A 19405-nucleotide genomic window follows, 5' to 3' on the forward strand; every position below is an offset into this window, starting at 1 on the left:
AACCTGCCCTCCTTATTTGCTTTTGCTCTTTCAGGACTCAACTTCCACATTAGTGAGTTTGACTCTGAAACTGCTTGGCAAATGACAGTTGCATGAAACCACTGATGTGGAAAAATAACAATGTTTGCATTGGGAAAGCAATGTGTTGAGAGAATTGGATAGCATTGAAAGTTCAGAATAAAAATTTCATCCAAATCTTCTCTTCCAGAGAATTGTTTGCAATTTTCCTCCTCACTAGGTTTCCATAGGGGTGTGTGCTGTTGCCCATTTCAGGCAACAAGTTCATTGCCTGCTTCGTGGTTTGTTGAGTTGGAAGAGACTAGTATATCACCAGTTCAGTTGTCTGCCCTGGGTGGGCAAATGACACATTGTTGTTGCAACCCTCTGCACTGGCATGAGGTTAAAAGTTTCTCAACAGTTGTGGGCAAAATCCTGTGCAAGAGTTGTACGGTTTTCTGCACATTCAAAGTGCTGTCCTGTCACTTTGCTTCATATCATAATGTTTTACAGCTCTTCGCAGTTGGTGAACACTAACTTAGTGAACTTTCTTGACAACAAAGAGTTTTATTTCATTTAATTAGTTACTTTATAACAGCTTCATTTGCTTCAACATGGGTCGTGGACACGTGCATACTGTTGTTCAAAGACAGGTCTGTAATAAACCAGTAACGTTTAAATCTTTATGATTGAGTCAATAGAAAGGAGTCTGTTAAATAATTAAAATGGAAAACAAAACTCTTGAACAACTGCTCTCCTCCATCTGGCAATAATGGCCATTCACAAAATTACTTGTGTGTTTCAGCTGGTTCAAATGACCATGGATTGTTTTTAATTTCCTGCGTGCTTAGAGATTGACTAGCTAGCTTCTGAGTTCTTTTGTCACCATCCACAGCAGCTGGTATTCCCTCTGAAAGTTAAGGGTTCACTGTACGTCCTGTTGTATGAATTTCTGCATTTGGAAGGGTTCTTAGCTTTTCTTATCCTTTGGAACTTCACCTGTTTGACAACTGGGGGAGAACTGTATGGGACTTCAAACCATATCATGTGGTGGCTAGGATATGGGCAGGGGGAGAAGGAGAATGGGTTGCACTGTGTCATTGGGGCTTTAAAGATTCAGACGATTTATTTAAATTTCCAATTGATTTATCATCAATTCTTTATCATTGTATTACCATTGCCATATATCTGTCTGTTATCAAGAGCAGGCAGCTTGCTGACAGGCCTGTGCTCTCAGTGGAGTCTGGAGGTCTCAAGGAGCAGCACTGGTGTCTTGCCCTTCTTGACAGCAGAGTTTTTGACCTCAGACCCATTTTATTTTGTGCAGCACTTACTTAAGCAGGAACACATGGGGCTGGAAATTCTAGCCAAGTCCTGCATTGTTTTTGTCCACAACACAACAACAAATTTCAGTTGAAAACTGGTTAGTAACTGCGGCATGCAGCATGGTCACTGGGAAATTGCAGTCCTGTTCTCCTTGTGTCTGTGGTGTGTGAGTGAGGAGGCTGCAGGACATGCAGCGTGCAACATATGATTGACATCACTCTGGTTATATTCCAGTATGCACATTTTTCATCTTCCTTTGGCATCGATTACGAGGATAATTAGTTAAACAGCCCATCCCTAAAATTCAGGATGTGTGGCAGTTAAATAGCACCTGCATGTTGTGAATCACCATCTCCCCAGATGGTGGACCCGAATGATGACGATTCCTTCCTCAGATGCCTAATATCAGCATCACATTGTATCAGCTGTTGGAGATACCCATCCCATCTGGTGCCCCATGATAACCCCATTGTGACTTCCAGTTTGTGCTTGTGTGCACAACTGCGGGGATTCAGAATTTCAACGCATGCGTTGCATTGCACTCTGTGCACGTTATAATATTCTTGCTATCTCACAGCACAGCTTTAATTCACATTTCTCGCTTTAACACATGGATTTTTAATAATTCAGGATGGAATGTCCTGTCACAGGTAGAAGCATGAAGAAAATCACCCTGTTTAGATGGGCCATCTGAACTTCAAGGAGTACCCACAATCAGAAAACAATGTTGGAAGTAGACAGGGCACAGGTTGAACCAAGCCTAAAACATCAAGGAACTCAATAAGTGGTGGATGATGGTGTCGAATATGTTATTGCTATTGTGGAAGTTGAACACATCTCATTGAAGATTTTAGAGTTTCATTTACCAAATTTGGAAATGACTAATCTACAGCAGTAACCTCAGAGACTATTACCAGATCAAAATTTGAAGTCAACCCAGATCTGGTAAATAATGGACTAACTGAAATCCCAAGTGGACTGCAGGAAATCACTAGACAATCTTGCGCTTAGATTTTCAAAAGTAGTTTCTAAAATGTGTTGAGAAAGACGCACTGTTGAGAACCTGAAGGAACAAACTTTTCAAAAGTCATTGCTGCTGGATCTCCTCTGGGCAGTGTCCTCAGCCTGACCATTTTCAGCAACTTAACCAATGGTCTTTCTTCCATCAGAAAAGTAAGAAATGAAAATGTTTGCTGATGGTAACGGCATTAACAGCTACTTGTGACATGAAACAATCCTTGTTTACATGCAGCACGACCAATACAACATCCAGCCCGATAAGTGGCAAATACCTTTCATGCCACAAAATTTTCAGGCAATGACCATCTTCACCAAGAGCGAGTCTAACTACTTACCCTTGATATTTAATAGCATTGTCATCATCAGGTTTCCTACCATCAATATGCTGGGGTATCATCATTGACCAGAAACTCAACTGGACTAACCACATCAGTGCTATAAGCAGTCATTCAGAGACTGTAATCCTGTGGAGAATAACTTAGTTCCTGACATCTCAAAGCTTTTCCACCATCTGCAAGGCACATGTTCAAGAGTACGATGGCACAGTCTCCACTTTCTTGTCGAAAAGCAGCACTGATAAATAGAGAAGAGATTGGACGTCATGCAGGACAAAGCAGCCTGCTTGTTTGCTGCATCATCCGCCACCTTAAGTGTTCAGTCCTCACAGTACCTCCCAAATCCCTGTCCTTCCATGATGGGAACACCACTCTGCATGTTCCCATCCTGGTCGCACACAATCCTGACTTGGTAACACATTGCAATGTCTCGTTGCTGTCCAAGTCCTGGAACTTCCTCCCCAACAAAACTGTGAGAGTGCTTTCACCAGAATGACCAGAGTAGTTCACAGCAGTGCCTCACCATCACCTTCTCAAGGTCGTTACCTGCTGGATTTGCCAGAGATGCCACAACATGAAAATTGAGTAAAGAAAAGCTTGCTAGATCTGTAGGGTATGGTAAATGTGGGGTGCAGTTGAATGAGATGAAAATCTAGGTGCTGCTAAAATAAACAAAATGAAATTAATTAAAAGCAAGAACAGTCGCAGATTAAAAACAAACTCCATATTCCAGTGCTAGGTTGACAGGAAAATTTGTGTCAGGAAGTATACAATATATATAGCTAAATGTGAGGTTGAACTTTCATTAGTAATAAATTTCCACTTGTTGGAGTAAGCTGCTTTCAGGTTGCACTTAACACCCTTGCTGATTTTTGTTTGGCAGAGAGATCCAGTCCAATTCTAGTGCCAAACCATCAAATTACTCAGTGGAAAATCTTATCAAATCAAGGAAAATGTTTCAAATTGAAATAGTTTTGTTTTGGCTTTGTTGGGTTCTGGTCATGAGAAGAAAAATCCATAGATATTGAAAATTATGTTGTCTGTTAAGTGGGCTTTAGTGTGTCATCACCCATTGTTCTTCCCTCCTCACATGTTGTTCCACTTAATGCATGCCTTGCATGTTGTTGCTTGGAAGTGAATAAAGCAGAACTGTGACTATTTAATGATTTGAAGTTTCTGTGTAAAGCAATAAAATGCAGAAGCAGGTAATTGTTCCTGATTAGCTAAATATGAGCAAATGTATTCTTGTTTTATATCAAGGGCTTGTTCTCATCTGATGCTGGCTGGATCTGCATTGCTCCATTATTTAGTTACATGTGTCTGAGGAACCGGTGTTTTCTTTTCCCAAAGCTCAGTAGCTCTGAGCCATTGTGCTGGAATAAAGATGATATTATTGAGGAGCAGAGAGCTGCAGGATACATGAACAACTTGAGGCGGTAGACATTGGAAACAGATATTGGAAGACAGTTCAGGGTTAGGTAAACCCACGGGAGAAAATGACAGCTTGGAATGTGGGGCTTGTCAGGAAAGATGTGACTAGACCTGGGCCATATTTGTTTTGCTGTTTGTGGTTATAAAGGTTGGTGGAAAAAAGTGGTTGTATATCGTCAGGCTGCTTGCACTTAGATACTGCAGAATCAAATACATGTAACCCCAAGGTACAAAACATATATAACTGAACTGTTTTGGTCTGTGTAAAGGAAGAACTTTTAACTTCAAAGCTACATAATGTTGGCAAAGCACATAGAATTGTAAGCTGAGACAGCATCGCACAATAGAGCCAAGCCATTCTCTTCTGGGTCTGGACAGGAAGAACATTCTCAGCTGCAGGATGCGGAAGGAGACGTTTATGTCATCAACCCAAATCTTAGATCTTTTTTTCCAAGAGTTAAGTTATTTGCAAAATTTCTGTCTGCTGGGAGCTTTAAAGCAGCAGTTCTCAAGGGGAACAGCTGCTTGAGTATGAGAGTTTGATCAACTCACCCAACTACCATCTCTTGTAGCCACAAGGCACTTTTTAAAAAGGTGCAGTTGTTTTCTACTGCTTGAATTCTCTCATGAAGTTCGCTGAAGCCAAAAGCTGCCTGCACGCAAGCATGAGGCATGAAGGTGGGGCCTGCGAGCATGATTGGGACTGGAAAGTGGGATCCAATCGGAAGAATGGCCGTGGAGGTGGGAAATGTATTTATTGAGATATTTACTGGGACTTGGGTCTCAAGAGACTGTGAGCAAAACGAGGGGGTTAGGGGAGGCAGTGTCTGTGTCCCCAAAGTTTGAAAGGGGACTTACAGGGGTCCCAGTTGAACACCATGCTGTGATGACTCAATTTTCCCAGCCTTTCTCGACAAACTTCTCTTCACTTGACAACTGGATATAATATCTCCAGCAATGCTGAAAAAGAAACATTGTTTGGGGAACATCATCATCGCATGCACAACCAAAAAATGGTGCCGGAGAGAGGCGACTTTTTGTGTGCAGCTCCCAAGCGAATCATCAAATACTCCTGTTCACAACTACAGGTGAAATCTGCAGCCGCAGACTCTGCAGTAAGTAACATTGTTTCAAGCTACTTAATTAGTCATCTTCAGAACTGACAGTCTCCTGGCATCCAGACCACTCAGAGAGAGTACAGCAGCTGGAGCCTCAGGGGAGGTCTCCATTGTGTCAGAAAACGTGGCTGCCGGGGGCTCCAACTGAAACTGAAGAGCAGGGCCCTAAGACCCTTCACTCCCTACCGTCCTCCTGGCTAAAATAAAATTGAAGACCTCAGAGCAAGACCGCAGTACTAGAAAGACCTGGAGTGATGCACAATGACTTACAAATAGTTGTGGTCACATTTTGATCTGGGAAACATAATTTTTCAATAGCACAATGCTGAGAAAATTGCTAAGTGATTGACCTTCCTGCTAACTGTTTATTGGGCTCTTAAACAAGGCATTGGATTTTCTTGTTGCAATTCCATATCAATGTGGAATTGAGAAAAAAATCGAGTTCTTCAGTCTTGTAACAAGATGTGCTCTTCCTGAATCAAAAATAATTATTATATTAGGAGTTGATGAACAGTTAAGCCAGAAGCAACATACTTGATTTTTTTTCAAATTTGTTGATGGATGACATGAGAGCAAACGAGTGTTACACTCTGAATAGCATCATTTTCACTTAGTATGTGTCAGATCCTCAGTATTTTTGTGTCTTTAATAATTGCTCTTGATATCCTGGTATTATTTGTAGAAGTTTTTTGTGTCATCTTCTGTTAATCTTCTAAACCTATTTGTGGTGATTGTTAAACATTTAAGTTTGAAGATCTGCTTTCCATTGTAGTGCCAAGGCAACATTTCCAACTGGTGTCCATCCTAAGCAAGGAATTGATGCACCTCTTGTGCTTCCTCATTCTTCTCTTTCTCCTGCAATCCGCATGGTTACAAAATTTGCACTACTTGTCTCTTACTTTTTTCAACATTGAATTATAAATATTGCAGGCCGCAGTCATTCATCTTGATGATTTAAAAAGAAAGAATCGCTGGATTTTTGAGTGTGATTGGACTTCAGATTTTATTGCTTGGGGATTTGCACTCTGGGAAGATGGCTGATCAAATTCATTAACCATACATTCGCCAGGATGAATCTACTGGACAACAATGCAGTAGTATCTGCATTGATCACTCAAGATAGAGCTCATAATGCTTAATGATAATTATTTATTCTCCTTCAAACAGTGAAATATATAAACAATACTAGAAGTACCAAGTATAACACTTAATGTACATAGCAAGAAACTCTCCAAACTCACGAGATAACACAAAGTGTTTTCACATGTCCAGAGCTTCTTTTTCCTTATTTGTGTCGTGATGCTTCATTTTAAGAGAGATGTCCTCAAACCAGGAACAGTTGCTCCCAAACATATCCGATTTAAGATTGCTTGGGGATTTTCAGATTCACTTCTGCATTCATCTTTATTGTTGCTTTTGATGATTTTAGTTCTTTAATTGACATTTTTCTTGCCTCATAAATAAGGTGACATTGACTCATCTTTTTACATGGATTAGTTTGTAAAAATAGATTTAAATATGCAAAAAAAAAAGCATCACATTGTGATTCATTTAAAATTAGAGTAGTTAAGTGATCATAATTTCGTAGATGAGGTCAGAAATCTTTCTGTAACTAAGCAAAGTGTACCTTTTTTTATTGACTTGTTCAGCCAGTTTAGATTATTCAGCATGACCTAAGCAAGGAAGAGAAAAGATAATGCTTATACTTTGTGAGGAACACTAAATCATGTTAAACATCTGTTAATCTCCAAATTTCATTGAGAAATTATGTGTTTATTTATTGTGTTCAAAATTGATTAATAGCCAAGATGTTTAATAGCACATTTCATTCTTCTGCAAGCAGATGTTGGCTTATCTTTAAGTGGACTTTATATTGAATGTAATATATTCCAGCCTGTAGGCTTTTGTTTATTTACTTCAGCTCTCAGGTTTTCACATTCTCCATGCATCAAATTGGCTTTAGCAATTTAATATGCTGAAGAAATTTATCATTTAGTTGTGCCGAGAAATATTGCCATTGAGATGTTAGAGCTCATTTTACACAAAATGCTCCTTATAAAATGGCAGCATTTAACGAGAGAAAAAATACATAGTGTTTCATTGCAGAGCATATATCAGAACCCAGTGGTATGTGTGATGGGTTATTCATACGTTTAAGTCTCTAATCTTGGCACTCAACAAGTAGTAATTGAAAAGACTGAGTACAATTGCTTCTTATGTGAAAGAATACAATATATTTTTATATTTGTGGTTACTTTTATGTGGTGCTTAAGAATGAAATATGATTTTAAATGCAGTTGACACTGAAAACAGTAGCTTGTTTAAGGCATATATTCTATGGTCAGCAAAACCTGTGGGCTTAAAAGTTCTGAAGACTGACACTCGTCTCTGAGCTTTGTCAGTCTAGACAAACAAGGAGCAAATAGGGCAGTTCAGATGTGAACCTAGGGCTCGATATCTGATGGTGTTTTTGCACCAAATGAGAATTCAATGAAATCTTCAATGCTGTTCTGATGAACGATAAGATAAATTCATTACCCAGTGAGAGAAACATGAACATGATGAAATACAAAGGATGAGAGATGGCTGATTGCCTTAATGCTCAGCTCTCTATTAGTTTCACCCACACGCTGGGCTTCTATTCAATTCTGAATGGTCCATCATGTCCATGATATTGCTACGATGTTAAATGCGAGCTTATCCATTTGCTAGGATGAATAGTAAAGCAGAATGTGTTTTAAATAGTGTGAGACTATTCAGTGTTGGTTTTCAGTAGAACTCATTTGATCTTGTAAAAAAAAACTTTAATGTGTCAGTACAGCAAGTAACTACGAGGCAAATGGATCATTGCCCTTGACTGCAGGAGGATGGAATATCAGAGTGAAGAAATCTTGTTGCAAAGACTTGAGCAAGATAACACCAGCAGAATTGCATAGAGTTTGGTCTTATTTCAGCAAGGATATAGTTGTCTTGGCGGTGGAATGAAAGTTCATAATGTTAATTCCTGTGATGAGAGGATTGGTTCTTTGTGAAAGAATTGAGCAGAATAAGTCTGTATACTCTGGTTCAGAAGAATAATAAGTGATCTCAGTGAAAGATGGTTCTGAGGGGTCTTGATGGGGTAGATACTACGGGGATGCTTTTCCTACTGTGTAAGTGTAGAATTAGGCACCATTGTCTTGGAATAAGGAATTGATCACTTGAGACTGAGATGAGCTGGAATTTGTTTGAGAGTTCTGAATCCTGGGAATTTTTTGGATGCTAAGTCATCATTTAATCAAGGCTTCACATTGGTGGATTTTTGGAGGAGAGGGAAATAGTATTGTGGGGAATAGGTAGGGAAGTGGAATTGAGTCCAAAAATTAGATGAGCTGTGACCTTACTGAGTGGTGCAACAGGCTCAAAAGGTCATATGACTTGCTGCTAAATAGTTGTGCCAGTGCATTGTAATCTGCATCTGAAATTTATAGAACAGTACAGCACTGGACAGGCCATTCGGCCCACAATGTTGTGACGATCTTGATGCCAACGTAAACTAAATGTCCTCCTCCTGTTTACTGTACATATCCCTCCATTCCTTTCATTTTCATATGTCTGTCTAAAAGCTTCTTAAACTCCACCAAACTACCTGATTCCTCTACTACCACTGGTAACCCATTCCTGGCACCTACCACTCTGTGTGTGTGTGTGTGTGTGTGTGTGTGTGTGTGTGTGTGTGTGTGTGTGTGTGTGTGTGTAAAAAAAAAAATTCCCCTCAATTTGCCTTTAAAATTCCCCCTTCTAACCTATAAAAGCATGTCGTCTGGTGTTTGACATTTCTATCCTCATTCTGACTGTCTACCCTATCTATGCCTCTCATAATTTTAAAAACCTTTTATCAGGTCTCCCCTCACCCTCCGATCCTCTAAGGGGAACAAGCCAAGTTTGTCCAACCTGTCCTTATAGTTCATACTGTCTAATCCAGGCAGCATCTTGATAAACCTCTTCTGCACCTTTTCCACAATCTCCACATCCTTTCAATAACGGGGCGACCAGAACTGCACACAATACTCCAAGTGTGGTCTGACTGAAGTTTTATATAGCTACAGCATGGCTTCCTTACTCTTATACTCAGCACCCTTACCAATTAAGGCAAGCATTCCATACGTCTTCTTTACCACCTTATCCACTTGCGTAGCCACTTTCAGTGAACTATGGACCTGGATCCCAAGATCCCTCTGTACCTCAATGCTATTAAGGGGCCTACCATGAACTGAATACTTTCTCCTTTCATTTGACCTCCCAAAGAGTAGCACCTCACACTTGCCTGGATTAAACTCCATCTGCCGCTTCTCTGCACATGTCTGTAAGTGGTCTATATCCCGCTGTATTTTTTGATTAGTTCTTTACACTGTCCACAACTCCACCAATCTTGGTGTCACCCGCAAACTTGCTAATCCGCCCATCTGCATTTTCATCCAAATCATTGTTATATATCACAAACAACAGAGGTTCCAGCACCGATCCACATGGAACACCACTGGTCACGGACCTCCAGCCAGAATAACAGCCTTCCACCCCTACTCTCTGTCTTCTGTGGCAAGCCAGTTTTGAATCCAAGCTTGCAATTCACCCTGGATCCTATGCATCTTTATCTTCTGAATCAACCTACCATGAAGAGACCTAACGTCCACTGCCTTACCCTCATCAAGCTCCTTTGTCACCTCCTCAAAAAACTCAATCAAGTATGTAAGATGTGACTTGCCCTGCACAAAGCCATGCTGACTATCCCTAAGCAGGCCATGCCTTTCCAAATGCGCATAAATCCTATCCCTCAGTATCCTCTCCAATAGCTTCCCAACCACTGACATGAGGCTCACTGGCCAAAAATTACCTGGATTATCCCTATTTCCCTTCTTGAACAAAGGCACAACATTCACTACTCTCAAGTCCTCCAGGCCCTTGCTTGTTGCTAATGGCGACATAAAGATCCTCGTCAAAGTCCCAGCAATCTCTCACTTGCTTCTTTCAATATTCTGGGATAAATACCATCAGGCCATGGGGACTTCTCCACCTTAATGCTTTTCAGAAGACCCAGCACTACCTCCTCCCCAATCTCAAAATGTTCCAGCACATTATCATGCCCCACGCTGTTTTCACTCTCCTCCAAATCCTCCTCGGTAAATACCAACAAAAATTACTTATTTCGTATCTCAGCCACTTGCTCTGACTCCAAGCACAAATTCCCTCCTCTATCCTTGAGTGGACCTACCATCTTCTTAGTTATCCTCTTTTTCTGAATACAAGTATACAATACCTTGGGATTATCCTTGACCCTCTTGCCAAGGACATTTCATGGCCCCTTTTGGCCTTCCTAATTGCCTGCTTGAGCACTTTCCTGCTTTCCTCTTATTCTACAAGTGCCCAGTCTGATTTTTAGCTTCCTAAACCTTGCATCTGCTTCCTTTTTCTTCCTGACTAAATTTAGGACCTCAAGTCATCCAAGGTTCCCTTACTTTACCATCCTTGTCTTTACTCCTTACTGGCACATGCCAATCCTGAACTCTGATCAGCTGGTCTTTAAACAACTCCCACATGTCAGACGTGGACTTGTCCGACAGCAGCTGCTCCCAATCAATGCCCCCTTAGCTCCTATCTTATCCTGTCATAATTTGCCCTCCCCCAATTTATTACCTTCCCGCAAGATCTAATTTTATCCTTACTCATAACTATCTTAAAATAGAATGAGTTGTGGTCACTATTCCCAAAATGTTCACCCATGTCCCAAAATTCATTGCATTCCATTTGAGTTTGAGCATAATGCACTGACATGACCTTTTTGATCATTTGGTGTGACCAATCAGTGGTGAATTTCCAGGCAATAATGTATAACAGTATTTGGATATCATGCTAGAATTCTTTCTTTCAGACCAGCCTTACAGGGATGTAGGACTCAGTTTTGGATTCCTAATGACAAAACCCATGGTCTGATTTTTATATTCAAATGATTGATCTGTCCGTGGAGATACGGACAAGAGGTTCCATTAATATCATTGAGAAACAGGCCCAAATGTACTGTGTTCAGGCCTACCAGTTTGAGGAAGTGCTGTTGTCACATTGAGTTTGCAATTCAACATTGGCTAATTTCTAGCCAAACACTATTTTCACATAACACAACAAATTTCACGTCATGGAAGTCAGTGATAATAAATCTGATTCTGATAACAGTCTTGGTGTAAAGGTTTAAAAAGGTCTGCTGTATTACTCTAAAAACATATTTTCCATGTTCCATGCCAAATTTGGAGGAGTAGAGAAACTACTGTGCATATAGGCCAAAGAGATCAGCAAATGCAGGACAGATAAAATTTTACATGCCAAAATCTGTTGCAAGACAAAACTGGTCTTTATTCCTTTTGATTGAAAATATGTCAAAATGTAATTTTTCCATTCATGAAAAGATGAGGTTTCAAAATAAAAAAAACACTGCTTTAAAAGGCAAATTGATATTTTTATTGTATATTGTGGAGGATTGAATGCATGCAAGACCAATGTAATGATGCAAAATAACAGGCAACATTTGCAATTTTCTGGGCTGTTTTAGTTTGCTCACTCTGGGGAGGGATGTCATGGCTGGAGAGAGAGCAACAGAATTCACTCTCTGTTGTTCTTATGCACAAAAAAATCCTGTTTTAAGTATTTTACAAATATCCATACCCATTTTGGACGAAAGGCTGAAAAGACCAAAATCAGGCTTTAACTGTCCCAAACCCGTTGCACATTAAATCCAGTAGTGAGGCCTGACTTTGATCCAGAGATTTCAAGGGAGATCTTGGAGGGATTGGTGAAGTCTTATAAGTTGATCTGTGGCAGAGGAGATTGCACACCTGTTTGTTGCTGATGTCTTAACCATATGTGAAATTTCATAGTTGTTCTCTTCATGAGGCTTTGTCCTTTCTAGTACAACAAGAAATGCACTCAGAGAATGGGAAAGGATGCTGCTATGTCAGTGTGCTTCCAGTTCTCTGGAACAATCATCAAACATGATTGAAGTACATTTCTGGTTTCTTCTGGCAATTTTGTCAATCATTTGGCCTGGATAATTATGGCTGCTCTCCCCTGTCCATAGTTATGTTGAGCTGCAAACTTGGAACAACTGGATGTTGGTAGTATCAGGCATTGGTTACATTGGAAATGTTATATGGTACATTTCTCTCATTCATAATACATCCATTCCAGCGAGATCAATTGTTTCTTGCCTCAAGTTTCTATAACCATATTGGAGCCATTCTGCTTCCTCGGCTCTCATTTCCCTCATCCACACCTTCCTCTCTTCCTATCCCTGTCAGTACACCTGAGAACAAACTTCACCAGCCTTTCAGATTTCTGAATCCGCATTCCAGAAGTCCAGTTTTAAGATTCTGTGACTGATTGACTTGATAGATATTATTTTTTTCTCCTTGTGAAAAGTAGTAGAGCTTCAGGCAGCACAACTGGACTGCTGTATGTCAATTTATATTCATGTTCTATTGGGGATTGCTGATTTTTAATGTTTGCTTTGTAGGTTTATGGGTACTAATGTTTCTTTTTCATCATGGTCAAGGATCCAGAAGATAGAAATAGAAGGTTGGATTGAGATAAGGCCAACCAGTTTTTCATCAAACTTCCCAACAATCAACCTGTTATTTCCATAGTCGAAGTTATTAACTCCGTGGTGATAGAATTGGAGAGAGTGGATAAATGAGAAACGTGTGTGGAGAGGTAGGGTTGCGGCAGTGAGGAAACTGAAAGGTATTGATTGTTGTGTTCACCGCTGCCAGTGGCAAAACCTAATGCAAAGCAAAGACTCCAATGGGTTACAAGTTTTATTTAAGTGAAATTGTAAAACTGTCAAGTCCCAGAAGACATTAATCAGTAATGAATATATTATGCAGCTAAAATGGTTTCATAATTGAGCATGCATATTGTAATGCACAGTGTAGAAAGGGACAAGTAGCCATTAGAATTATCACTTGTTTATAGCTGTCCCCTGAATTTTGGAACAAATCCTGTAAAGCTGTTTAAGAAAACGAAGCAAGGTCATAACTCCTTCCTCTTTACAAATCCATACTGCTGTTGCTTTGATTATTTAGTTAATGAAGCAGAACAGTTTGAGCTGTCTTTAATGGAAGAATATCCACTTTTGTTTCTTATTGAGCAGCTCATGGAATCCTCAGTAGAGAAGCCAGTTGGAAGCTCACCAGTGGAAACTGAAGTGGACCTGGACAGTTACCAGACTGCATTAGAGGTTGTATTGACCTGGCTGCTTTCTGCCGAGGATTCACTGCAGGCACAGGGTGCAGTCTCGGATGATGTGGAAGAAGTCAAGGAGCAGTTTCATGCCCATGAAGTAAATGAATTACTGTGATCGTATGAGCACGGCGGGGGGGGGTGGGGGGGTGGGGGGCATACATTGGCTGTTAATTATTTATGTATCGCATGCAAAGGTTCAATTTTTTAAATCATTTGTACAAACATATTTGGTTCAACGTTTATATCTTTCCCTTCCATCTCAATAAAGCACCTTGGAAGGATTTTCACCATAAAAGATCCAGAGTGAAAGCTTTAGTGGATAAACTTACATGTTTAACTTCAATTAAACATCGAGCTTTGGACTCAGTTGTCATTCATGAATTCTGCCTTTACAGGTATTGTTTTTAATCATGTTTGAAACATCAGATATCTGTCTGTTGCTTACATGAGTTATTTCTGGCAGGGCTTTATGATGGAGCTAACCTCACATCAGGGTAGTGTGGGTAATATTCTACAGGCTGGGAATCAACTTATTGAAGAGGGAAAGCTGTCCGAAGATGAAGAAAATGAAATTCGGGAACAGATGAACTTGCTGAATTCCCGATGGGAAACTCTCAGGGTAGCCAGTATGGAGAGACAAAGCAAGTAAGTAAATGGCCTTATCTATGCTGGACAGATTTCTGTGTCTTTTTGGTATTCACACAATAGTTTGACAATTTGGCTCCAAGCCATTATCTAACATAATTGCAAAATAATTTACAAAATATTGCATTGTGTTTGAATACCAAAGCACAGGTTCATTTTGAATTCTGTTCCTAATCTTGGTTTATTGTGGTTTACACATGAGACAAAGACTATATTGTACCACATTGAATCATTGGAGCCAGTGGAAGGCTTTTAGTTACACTTGATTAATTGAATGTGATTTTGATTGCTTTAAATCCCATACTTTGTGCTCCTGCCACTTTTCTGTTTGCTTTGCTGGCTCTCAGGCCAATGTATTTTGTTTCTTTGCAGACTTTAATCCCAGCTTTCTTTGCATGCAGGATATGATTTGTGAGTTCAGATCTTATGAAGTTACCTCCCACATGGGATCCTTTGTAGTTATTATGAGCTCATTGCAACGTACTGATCCGTTCCTTCTTAGCATCTTCACATCTCTATCACAAGGGGAAGAACAGTGGCTAAATATTAACTGGTGTGTTTTTTATATTTTCACCTTTTCTGTAAATCACAACATCCTTTTTTATTTCTGTTTGCTATATCTTCCAGTGGAGATGCTGGGAAAATTTGGAGAAACAATGAAGACATTTCTGTCCTTGATTGTGGTTTTTGCTTGTAAGCTTGCTCGATTTTATGGATTTTTTTTCTATCAATAAATTATCCTCTGTTCACCCTGTCTCTGCTGCAGAGAGACTGGCCAAGCTGTTAGAAGTTCTTTGGTGAAATGGAAGAGACAATAATCATGTCTTGTTAGATCATCCTTGTTTCATTGTTCATGAACAAGGAGGGAATGAAGGAAGGTGGAAGATTAACTCTGTGCTTTCCCATTCCGCGCATTTCTATACTGCAATATTTATAATATTTTTTCTTCTACATTGCGTACCTCTGTTTATTTCTTCCTCCTTATGATATGGAAGCGACTGGATACACCATATCAATTGTTGATTTATCTGTATTGTTTTGTGATAAGTATCCAGTGTTCTCATAGATATTGAAGGTGTGACACAGTGCACCTCACACATGAAGGTGTAATCCTTGTCAGTATCTTGGGACAGGATAAAACAATGCCTGGTCTGCCAGCTGCACCATCAGTTTGACAAAGATTTGATGAAAGTAGCTCCAAGCTTAAGTTGAGTAGTCATTTTACTGAAATGGTGCTGTCACAGAAAATCTATAAAACATGCCAAGTATAAAGAACGCATACCCTATATGCAGACACTGAATAGATCCTATAAAATGTGGAAATTCCCATAGCGACTTCAGGGGGTGGAATTTGTGATTTTAAAGGCAGTAGGACTATTGGTATTATATTTGTGCACGTACATTGAATGCAGGAAGTAAGAAGTTGCTGTGAATGACGCTGTAATCCTCCACATGGGGAACTTAACGCTGTACGTGCTGCCTTAGCCTACTGCTGCGTAGATTCCTTCCATCCTTTAGTACTTTTTCCCAGTAGTGTTCAATATTCTTTTTCCCTCACTTCTTTGCCAACGTTTGGATCTCCATTTAAGTGTATTGTTCGGCTGCCTGTCTCTCAGACAACAGCTATCACTCCCTGTGCCCACCCCGCCTCCCTTCTTTTGTCCACCTATCACTGCTCTGCTTCTCCCTCCTACATATTGGGCTTCCTCTTTGCCTATCTTCAGTCCTGAAGAAGGATCCCGACCGCCTGCTTTTCTCCACGGATGCTGCCTGGCCTTCTGAGTTCCTCTAGCATCATAGTGTTTATCATCTAGATTCCAGCATCTGCAGTCCTTTGTTTCTCTAGCTTGTTCTGAAAAGTCTATAGACAAAATTAATTGATATTCATAATTCCATTTTAATGCTGAAATTAGAATAAGTTATTGATTTAGTAAAATATAAGATCAAGAGTGCATCATCAATGCACAAATATGGAAATGTCCAGCGGGAGCTAAGAAACACAAAATATCTTTTTTAAAACAGGTGTGAAGGCAGAGAAACGAGGAGAGAAAAATTACAAGTCCATATATTCATAGAGTATACAGTTATTGAATTTCGTAACACAGAGAAGGCCATTCAGTCTGTTCATCTCTCAATGTTTTAATTTCTCTATTTCTTGAATGGTTACAAAATAATGAATTGAAAGTTGTTTGGCTCCTTGCAGGACACCCCTCCACCCTAATTAGGTAATACCACTCCTTTTGATTTTTTGATGATCTCAAATAAATGCCCTCTTGGTACTGATACAACACTTGATGGGAATTGGAGCAGCAAAGAATGCACTGGAGGAACTCAGCGATTCGAGCAGCATCTGTGGGAGGAAAAAAATTGTCAGCGTTTCGGGTTGGAAACCTGCATCAGTTCTGAGAGTAGAGAGGTGAGGTGGCCAGTATAAAGGGAAGAATGTGAGTGGCAAGAAAGGATCCTGAGGCGATTGGTGGACTGAGGAGGGGGGTAAGAGGATTGGCAAGTAGTACCAGGTAGGGGAGGTGAGCAGGGCTGTAGATGGAAGACTGTGGAAGGTGAATTACAGATGGAGGCAGACAAAGAGAGAGAAGAAAAAAACAGATGGAGCAAGGTAGGGGGAGGGGAGTGTGAAGAGGGAGACAGCTGCTGGAGGGAGATAAGCAGGAACACAAAGCTCTAACAGAGCTGGATTCGGATAAGTAAAGGAGGTGAGAATGGGAGCCATTAGGGGAAAGGTGAGTGAGAGATCCAGAAGGAGGGTGGGTTGAGGGGAGAACCTGTGTGTGAAGTGAGTGGATGGAGCCAGGAGGGGGATGGGGATGAAGATAGGTGAAGGCGGGCTGAGGGGAGGGTGGGAAGGGGACAGAAATGGGAGGACTGGAGGATGAGAAGGAGAAGAATCCCCGTGCCCATTTGCTCCATCTGCTTTTTTCCCTCTCTTTTCGTCAGCCTCCAACTATTTTTCACCTGCCACTGTCTTCCAACTCCACCACTGCTCACCTCACCTACCTGCCTGTTATCTTACACCCCTCCTCAGTCTGCCAATCACCTCAGAATCCTTTCTCGCCACTCCCCTTCTCCTCTTTATATCGACCATCTCTCCTCTCTACTCTCGGTCCTGATGCAGGGTTTCAACCCAAAACATTGACAATTTCTTTCCTCCCATAGATGCTGCTTGACTCACTGAGGTCCTCCAGCACATTGTTTGTTGCTCCTGATTCCAGCATCTGCAGTCCCTTGTATCTCAACTGATGTGAATTATTCTTCTCCAATCTCCTATAACTGTGGTGACCTTCTGCAGGATTATTTTTAACCTTTAGCCTCAAATTAATTGAATTTCTTTCTCTCAAATAAAGACTTCTGTTGCCAGAATCACTTTTGCAGATTTCTTCTCAGCCTTTCACATGTCTTGACATCCTTCTAAAATTAACTGGGTACAGTATTCCAAGAGTGTTTATCCCCAACAAAAACGATGAATGTTATCAATAAAACCTTGACAGACATTGCTTATTATCTGGATGGGATTTTTCTGAATTACATTGCAATTTGAATCATGACCTGGAAATTTGCCATGGCTAATATTCGCAGCCAAATTATCAGAGAATTATCATCTTTAGTTATTAAAATGCCCTTTTTAGATTGCAAGCAAACATTAATAATTCTGAAAAAGAAAACAGCCAATACAATTAATGTTGACTTTGAGAATTGGTTCTGTGGAGCACAGTACTAACAGATTTAAAATAGACCACAAACTGACTGATAGCTAAACTGCACTCTTACCTAGGCAGCCAAAGCGAGATTATTTCCTTCAATGTCTTCTCTTCCTCTCCTTGAGGAACAATGCTCAGCCCACTTATTTCTTCCCTTCATGCTGCACATTAACTTTATTGGTTGAAGATATAACATCAAGATCCACATCAATGCTGATGCCAGCCATTTGTCCCTCATCATTTGCTCACATGACCCACAACAATGTTGCCATGATATCAGACGGCTTGCTTGACAAACATTCCTGGATGGTATGAGAACTGGCTGCTTCTGCTCTTCATTATCCATTTGTCATCTTAGCTCAGTTTTTCTTTCCCTGCTAACCTTGCATGACCTGCTGGGCATTTACCAGACCTGTGAACTGCATTTCACAAATGTTACATGTTCTTATGTTTGTTTTCTCCCTCTCTCTCTCTAATTAACACATCAGCCAGATGTTTCTTCGCAACTTATCACAATGGTAACCCTACTCTTACCTTATCAGAGATATTTCCTTTGTCCCACCCATCCCTCCCCTATCTTCTCTGAACTTAAAACTAACAGTTTCTCTCTTTTCCTGTTTTGACAAAGAGTCTTTGACCTGAAATGTTTCTCGTTCAACAGATTCTCCCTGATTTGCTGTTTCCAGCATTTTCTGTTTGAATACCTGGCTGAGAAACCATTTTCTCTAATTAAGATTGATAAGACAATTCCATTTTCTTTGGCCACTGGCACAAAGTACATTTCCTCACCATAATCTTTTTACCCTCCCTGGTTGCTGACTTGAAGCCCCTCCATTGGCAACAATGATGCGATTTGACTCTGAACTGAGCTGCCTTTCTCTATAGCTTCCCCGTCACAATGGTATCAGTTTTGACCTCTGCTGTTAGCAATCTCCACTCCTGCTGTAGCTAATCTGTTGTTTAAATTGTTGTCCATTATTTTGCCATTTGACATTTTCAATATCATCCAAGGTGACCTCTCATCTTTCATCCAAAGTAAATATAAATAGAACCTGGAGCTGATATTTCTTGGATAAATAAATAGTCATGGAGTCATGCAGCATGAAAAGAGGCCCTTTTGCCCAACTCATCCATGTTGACCAAGGTGCCAACCTGCATTACTCCCATTTGACTGTGTTTGGCCCATGTCCCTTTGAACCTTTTTTATTCATATAACTGTATAAATGTCTTTAAAATGATATAACTGTACCCGCCTCTGCCCTTCCTCTGGCAGCTCATTCCATACACTCACCATCTTCTGTCTGGAAAAACTTGCCCTACAGATCCCCCTTAAGTCTTTCCCCTCTCTCTTTCAACCTATGCCTTCTAGTTTTAGACTCCCCTACCCTGTCACTTGCAACAAACTGTGTACCTGCATCTTGGGTGTCTCTGTTCTTCAGCATTCTCCAGAGCCCTGCCATTCACTTTGGACGTTCAGTGCCCTTAATTTATCTAGCATTATTTTTATTTACTGAATATTAATTTCCTTTAATTCCTTCTTTCCATTGAC

General features: G+C 40.4%; 1 protein-coding gene across 3 annotated transcripts in view; it reads left to right on the top strand.

The window, feature by feature from the left end:
- dmd (dystrophin) overlaps nucleotides 1-19405 on the top strand; it is a 1415828-nt gene that overhangs the window by 498890 nt on the left and 897533 nt on the right. For all 3 annotated transcript variants that reach the window (XM_052015085.1, XM_052015086.1, XM_052015087.1), the window contains exons 10-11: nucleotides 13404-13592; nucleotides 13959-14140. In XM_052015085.1, coding sequence (XP_051871045.1) covers nucleotides 13404-13592; nucleotides 13959-14140 — 371 coding nt within the window. The remainder of the gene's footprint in view (nucleotides 1-13403; nucleotides 13593-13958; nucleotides 14141-19405) is intronic.

This window comes from Pristis pectinata, chromosome 4, assembly GCF_009764475.1.
Source record: "Pristis pectinata isolate sPriPec2 chromosome 4, sPriPec2.1.pri, whole genome shotgun sequence".
Lineage (NCBI taxonomy): Eukaryota > Metazoa > Chordata > Chondrichthyes > Rhinopristiformes > Pristidae > Pristis > Pristis pectinata.